Raw genomic sequence first — 6,701 nt, forward strand, 5'->3', positions numbered from 1 at the left:
TGTTAATTGATTAAGGTTAGATATGTTAATAGGTTTAATTTTGTTTAATTAATCTGACATGAAATTTATTTTTATTATTATTATTTTTTTAAATCCATGTCAGCTTATTTGGCCCGGTCAGCAATCTAAATCATCACTCGCCGGAGCTCCGGGCTCCGGTGAGGATCCGCTCCAAACAATTTCCAATCATGAGGACCATTTACAATAATTTTTCCGGCGAGGGACCTAGGTCAGACGGCGACACAAAGACAGGGACTAATATGATGCTTAACCCTTCATTTTTTGGCGTAAAAAATACAAGTAGATATTTGAATCCACACACACTTTCCCTCGCTAGTGCCAAGTTCAGCTAGGGTTTACATCAACCACTCAGGTAAACCACCACTCTTTCTCTCAATTCGTCGTTAACCTTCAAATTCCTCGACCCTGAGATCGTGTTTCGCAGCTTGTGTTCATTCACAGTTTTCAATTCCTTGCAGATTTTGCTTCTGCATCGTTGTTGTTGTTGCTTGAAAATGGATCCACAAACGTGTGAGCAATCCGCAAACGAATACGATTCTTCAGATTTCAAGTCTGAGAAGATTCTCCAAGCTGTTGATAAACCAATCATGTGCCCCACTCCTGAGAAGAAGATCGAACCCTTACCAGTCAAATCCAAGGATGAACAAACACAGCTTCCAGAAAAGTGCACGCTCTAAACAATTTTTTTTCATGCGAAAATTTTGCTTTTTGAAGTATTTTTTTGCAGGAAAATATAATTTATGTTTTTTTATTGGTTGCAGATACAGGACCATTGCTGATTTGTTTAGACATTTGAGTTGTTCACTTAGATTGCTGCATCTGCACAAAAAGCCTCAAACTTTTCAAAATATTTGCAAACAGGTCGAAGTTCTTGCGGAAAGGTGATTGTTTTGTTTGTTCTTAAAGTTCTTGTTCTTCAATTAAGAAAAAAGAATCAGCACTCTTGAAGCATGTGCTCCCTTCATTGAAATCATGACACACGGCAATGTATTATTGTCTGTTTTATTTTAAAAAGAATAATAAAGGAAATCTAGTTTAAAGCAGCGAATTTGTAGAGTACTGGAAATTTTCCCTGAAGTTAATTAATGGACATCATTCCGGTGAAGGTTCTGTTTTTATTGTATTATTTTTCCCTATTGAATTCAATTTTTTGAAGCTTTTGAGTTTTGATTGATTGGTTCAGTGACTGGTGTTTTATTTCCAGAAAATTCTCCTATGCTCATCTTGCACGGATGAAGTATATACTTCCTGAAGGCATACTCGTAGATAAGGTGCTTGTTCATGATAAGAAGAGCTTGTGTATGAAGCCAGATATTAAGATTACCTTGGTATTTGATGTTGTTGAAGAACACTGCGAACTGTCTGCTGATATGGCTCTTCGACGATATTTTAATTCTAGACTGATTGATTATTTCAAAATGCACCCTGAGGTAAAATTTTCAATTTTGGGTTGATATCCTTGTTAATTGTTTGGAATTTTCTGTTTGAAACAGCAATTGTCACTATCTTACCACTTAGCAGTTGTATGACTATGGAATCCTTTCTTCTTGATCTTTAGTTGTTATGTGGATTATTATTCAAGTGTGCAGATTCTTCAGTCCTAACTCCATTCTGAAGGAGTTTCGGAACTTGTGTGCCTGTGTCTGAGATATACATCTGAGTTCTGACTAGTTCAAACAGATGTCAATGTGATACTACCATTTTACTGTAATATAGTACGTCAATTGTGGAACTCGAGATTACTTCTATAGTGCTATTTAGGTTATCTGCAAAGTACTATATGTTGTGAACTGTTGTTCCATCTAGTTGGTAGACATATCATGTGGTGGCATGTTTATCCATAGTTGTGAATGAATTGATGATGATAAGAAAGTAGCTATGAGATTTAAAAAAATGGGTTGATGATAATTAGAAAGTAGCTATATGATACTCTGTGGTTAGGCTACCCTTGTATAACTTCTTTTCTTGGGTATGGCTCATCCATTTCCTTTTATTTATTCAAGTTAGCCAGAGTAATTTTAATGTATGATTGATACAGAAGAGTTTATGATGACATTTTTTTTGGTGTGTGGATAAGGCTGCTGATATTCCAGAGGCCATACTACCAGAACCCTGTGGCCAAAGAAGTTGTCACTTGATTTCGGAGGATTTCCCTGTAATTTCTTCGACAGCACTTTCCTCAACTTCCAACCAAATTGAACAGTCCCCTGAGAAGTTCAATTTGTATCCATCTTTTACAAGACATTTTTCTCAGAAGATTGTTGCTGACCAGACAGAAAAGGTTCATGACCTTTCATCCACTAAAACTTGTCTGTCATCTGATGTGTCTGATTGTCCTGACATCCCAGAATGTGAAAGAAAAGGGCAGAAAGAATGTGCAGCATTATCTGATCATTTGAATACAGAAAGAGGGCAGCAGAAGGAATCATTTTCAATATGTTATCAACCTAGTGTTACTAATACACCAGTTCGTATGTTTGGACATTCTGTTAGTCACGGAAATTCTGAAAGCCCTGAGGTGAAAATGGTCTCTTGCGTTGATAGTTTTGTGATAGAGACACCTGCACAATCAGCACCTGGGAGATTGTTGCCCGTTTCTGATGATAAGCTTCAAAACATGACTTACCCAAAGTCTACATCATGTTCTAAGACTGCAAAAAGAGTGCTTGACTTTTCAGGCATGGAAGGCAATGAAGGATTGGACAATAGAGTAGACATCTCAGAATCTAGCAGCGCTACACATGAATTTCATGGCATCCCTCAACCAAGCATAAGTTTTTCTGAGGATTGCAATTCTTTTGATTCTGTTGCTCTGCCTCTGGAGGTAAGCCAATCTTAAACTGGCTTTGATTTTTGACTGATTCACCATGTCATACATTTGACATTTACTAATTATTCCATCTTGAAGCTTTCTTTTTGTCCTTAATTGAGAAACTGCAAACCAAACAAGTTTTTTCTAACATTGTAATAGTTCACATTAAATTATAACTAATTAGTGGGGCACACATCATATATTGATTATATTCATTCTTGAAAAAGTGGGATAGTGGGGATGGTTAAGAGAAGATAATGAAGATAAGGAATGCGAAATGTATCAAAGATTGAAGTGAAAACTTGGATAGTTATATGAGGGTATTAATATTTTTTATTTATAAAGAACTTACAATTGTAGAACTTCGATGGATTTATCAAATATGGTGTGTCAAATAGGGTTTTCACAGTGTTTACAAATGAAAAAGTTTGGAATTAAGAGTACAGATGAAAAACTACCCTTTTATTCATTTTTTTCTTTGTAATGGTGATGGTCTGCATTTTGGGAATGTACTTTCCTTCTCTTTCTAGATTGACAACACAATGATTTACCAAGTACACCATTCATTTTACATTTTCCCCCATTCTCCTCCAGTTTGGTACTAGTCAAATCTATTATTATTCTTGATTCAGTAGTATATGCTTGTGGTATGCATTTTTTATGACAATGTAGACTTATTTGAAGTTCTACCCGCGTTAATAACTGTTGGCACTTGGTATATCTTTGGGTATAGATTAATATCCCTTGTTCAATCGCCATACTTGATTGGCAATGTGAACCCCCTTTATCAATTTATAGTATGTTCTCTATCTACTTGTCATGTCAAGATTTGATACTATCTGGTGGTCTTTACTTGTGAAAGATTTCTTTTGAAAAGTCATGAGACTCATGAATGTGTTTTAAATTTATTTTTCTCACTTTAATAAAAAAAATTATTTTTCTCACAATTGTGAAGTGATTAGTTTCTTGTAACTTGGTTTCTCAATGCAGGTAGAGGAGAGCCTTGGTTACTCTTTTGAGAAAACTGACCAAAATCAAGGTGGTTTAGGGAATAAAAACATATCATCATTGGTGGATATGGTTAATGTGATTGGATCTATATTTCAATCTGTTAAAAGAACTCCAATCACAAAAGAGGAGCTCCTGCAAAAGATAATTATGAACAGTTTGGATTTTGATGAGATTGGTGTGCTCTAGTTCCGTTTTTCACTTTCAATATGGTTTCTTACTAATAAACTAAGCTAATTAATTTTTTCCTCCCTATAGGAGAAGTTGAAAAACAGATTGAGATTCTGGAAAAGTTGGTGCCGGACTGGATTTGCAAGAAGTTGGTTTCTTCTGGAGATGTTATGTACAGGTATGTCTCTGATTATTATTGATTAAATCTCTGTTTGTTTTCTCATCGTACCTGAATACTTAGCATGAAATCCAGCCTTCACATGTTCCCACAGACAATTCATATCATCTTGAGCCGTTACTGAGGATATCTATTAACTACTTTTTTTTTTAGTGCATGAGGTTGTCTAATCTTTAGATTTGTTAATAGAGCAAATAATAGTTTGTTATGTTTCTGCATCAAGAACCAACAATAGCATCATCAAATACCATCTTCTTGTTGCATAAATGATTAGCCCAGACCTTTTTAATCCATCTATTGCTGCCTAATATATACTGTAAGACATAATTATATACTTTGTAAAGACTGATTCCCTGTAATTTAATTTTCCACAAATGGGTTAATGTTACGTTATGACCATACTTTATGTTTATGATGGTAAACAATGTAGAATGCATGTAGCATTTTTTATTTTTGTTTTTAAAAATCATTATATCTACTAATGTATGGTTCTTATTCTTTCATGATTAATGGAAGGCTATACTAGTCAAATTTTGACTAGTATAGCCTTCCATTAATCATGAAAGAAGTTAGAACAATGTTTTTGTGAGCCAAAATCCTGTAGCATTTACTTCAAAATAAGTTATTTCTTAATTTTTTTTTTTGAAATTCTTATAGTTTGTAAAACTTGATTTGCAGCATCAAGAAAGTGTCAGATTTGGACTCAGTTCGATCAAGGCTCTTCAGTAATGTGACCGTAGGAATTGAGTAAAAGGTTTTAGTCGATTGGCGATGAAAATAAATTATGGTGTTGCAAATATTTGTCGACTTATGCTATGTTCAATGTGCTAATTGTGGGGTTGAAATTTCCGTACTCATCATTGTTTTGAGTCAGTTACAGCAACAGGCTGTGGTGAGTATGGGTGAGGTTTGGTTGGATTCAACAAAAAAGAAGTAAAAGAACAGGGTTTCAATACCAATCCAACTATTTTCTCCTTGAACTTTTTAACGCCCTGCAGTTACTTTCACTCGATTCAATCATGCTCTATGGTGAGGTTAAACTCTGAAGTGTGAGAAGTTCATGTTCTACATATTATTCATATTCCCTATATATTAGATTTGTTATCCGTGCATATTGGGAGTTTAGTGTTACCTCATCAAATGTGTTAATTATCTTAATGTACGGTAATTGTGTTAAAAAGTCATTTAAAAATGTAAAAAACAACTTGACAAGCTGCTTAACATGAAGAATGACATGTAACATTTGAAGGTAAAAATTGATAAGGTTTTTTTCCCCCTAGTTATACTCAATATATACAAATTTATCGTTTTCTTGAAATGTAATATTAATGTCGTTCAATAGCTTGCATACTCAAATGATCAATTCACAGGTTTGTTTGTATAAGAACATGAAAATGAATGAAAGCAAGTAAATTGACGGAGAAACAATAGGTACGAGAATTTGTTGGGATAAAATTTCATTGTTTGAATTTTGTGTATTATAGTGATTAAAAGGCAAACCAAGTCTAATATGATTCATCTACATCAGACTAAACCTTACATCATCAATGTCTAGCATACGTGGATAAAAATAGCTTTTTAATTCTAAATATTGATGTCTCACATGATTAGAAAAGAAATTTATCATGCATGTGCTTAAGTTACTAACAAATCTAACTCTATGTCTAGTATTTAGGATTATTAGATGATAAACTCTAGTTCAAACTTAAAAATATTGTATAGTTGTTGCTTAGAGCATCTCCAATGGTGGGATCTTATTTTGGGACTTAACTCACTTTTTGTGGGCCCAGATTGCCACATAAGATTTAAGACACTCATAAGGTCCCAATGCACATTTCACTCTAGTGGTTGAGATCTTATTTTATTTTTTACTGGACCCACGGTACCCAATATATTTATATTATTTATTTCTCTCACTATTTTTAACTTTGGTTCTGGTATTGAAAGGAGAGAGAAAAAAATATTATTTTATTTAAGATCCCGGATTTGAGAGTACCTGAGCTAAGACACAGATCTTAGCTTTTACTAAGATCTCATGCCATGTAGGATAGCTCCAATGGTGAGATCTAATAAGATCCGGATCTTATTTTAAGACCCCAAATTAAGGACTCCATTGGAGATGCTCTTACAAGTCGATTCAAGCAAAATATCTTAGGTGATCAATTTAAGATATAATAAAATAAAGAAAAAAATCATTAAACCATAATAAGAAACATGTCTTTTCTCATTTTGAAGTAATCTCCAGCTGCCTCAAGTGAGCTTCTTTTGTTGTATCTGCTTGCTTGGAGCGGCTCCAAGCCAAGGTCTCATTTCTTCTCTAGAAAATGCTTGCTCCAAGCAAACTCTGAGAAAGGAATTCTTTGCATTATAGAATTTGGTTGCTTGAACCCTGCTTCGAGCGAGCTCCACCCCTTCAAAATGGTTTCCTTCACATTTTTTTATACTCTTTTTGAACGAGAACTTCTTGACTCCCTTCTACGTGTCTGTTTGGTTTTCAGTTAGGAAGTCTGT

At 34.4% G+C, this 6,701-nt stretch overlaps 1 protein-coding gene across 2 annotated transcripts; it reads left to right on the forward strand.

The window, feature by feature from the left end:
- The first annotated feature begins 235 nt into the window (after positions 1–235).
- On the forward strand, positions 236–5,302 carry LOC130738567 (CDT1-like protein a, chloroplastic). Of its 2 annotated transcripts, XM_057590596.1 has the most exons (8): positions 236–373; positions 480–685; positions 783–902; positions 1,226–1,451; positions 2,099–2,845; positions 3,824–4,019; positions 4,100–4,190; positions 4,869–5,302. In XM_057590596.1, the coding sequence occupies exons 2-8, from the start codon at positions 516–518 to the stop codon at positions 4,939–4,941; spliced, it is 1,623 nt and encodes a 540-aa protein (XP_057446579.1). In that variant the 5' UTR covers positions 236–373; positions 480–515; the 3' UTR covers positions 4,942–5,302. The 2 variants fall into 2 exon arrangements, with proteins under 2 accessions (XP_057446579.1, XP_057446578.1); XM_057590595.1 differs by lacking the exon at positions 236–373 and having other exon boundaries at positions 389–685.
- Positions 5,303–6,701: the final 1,399 nt, after the last annotated feature.

This window comes from Lotus japonicus, chromosome 2 (assembly GCF_012489685.1).
Source record: "Lotus japonicus ecotype B-129 chromosome 2, LjGifu_v1.2".
Classification (NCBI taxonomy): domain Eukaryota; kingdom Viridiplantae; phylum Streptophyta; class Magnoliopsida; order Fabales; family Fabaceae; genus Lotus; species Lotus japonicus.

Excerpts from the sequence above, each read along its gene's own strand:
- LOC130738567 (XM_057590596.1), top strand. The coding sequence starts at position 516 with ATGGATCCACAAACGTGTGAGCAATCCGCAAACGAATACGATTCTTCA. Across the intron at positions 903-1,225 it reads GTCGAAGTTCTTGCGGAAAG|AAAATTCTCCTATGCTCATC; the intron begins GTGATTGTTTTG and ends TTTTATTTCCAG. Across the intron at positions 1,452-2,098 it reads ATTTCAAAATGCACCCTGAG|GCTGCTGATATTCCAGAGGC; the intron begins GTAAAATTTTCA and ends TGTGTGGATAAG.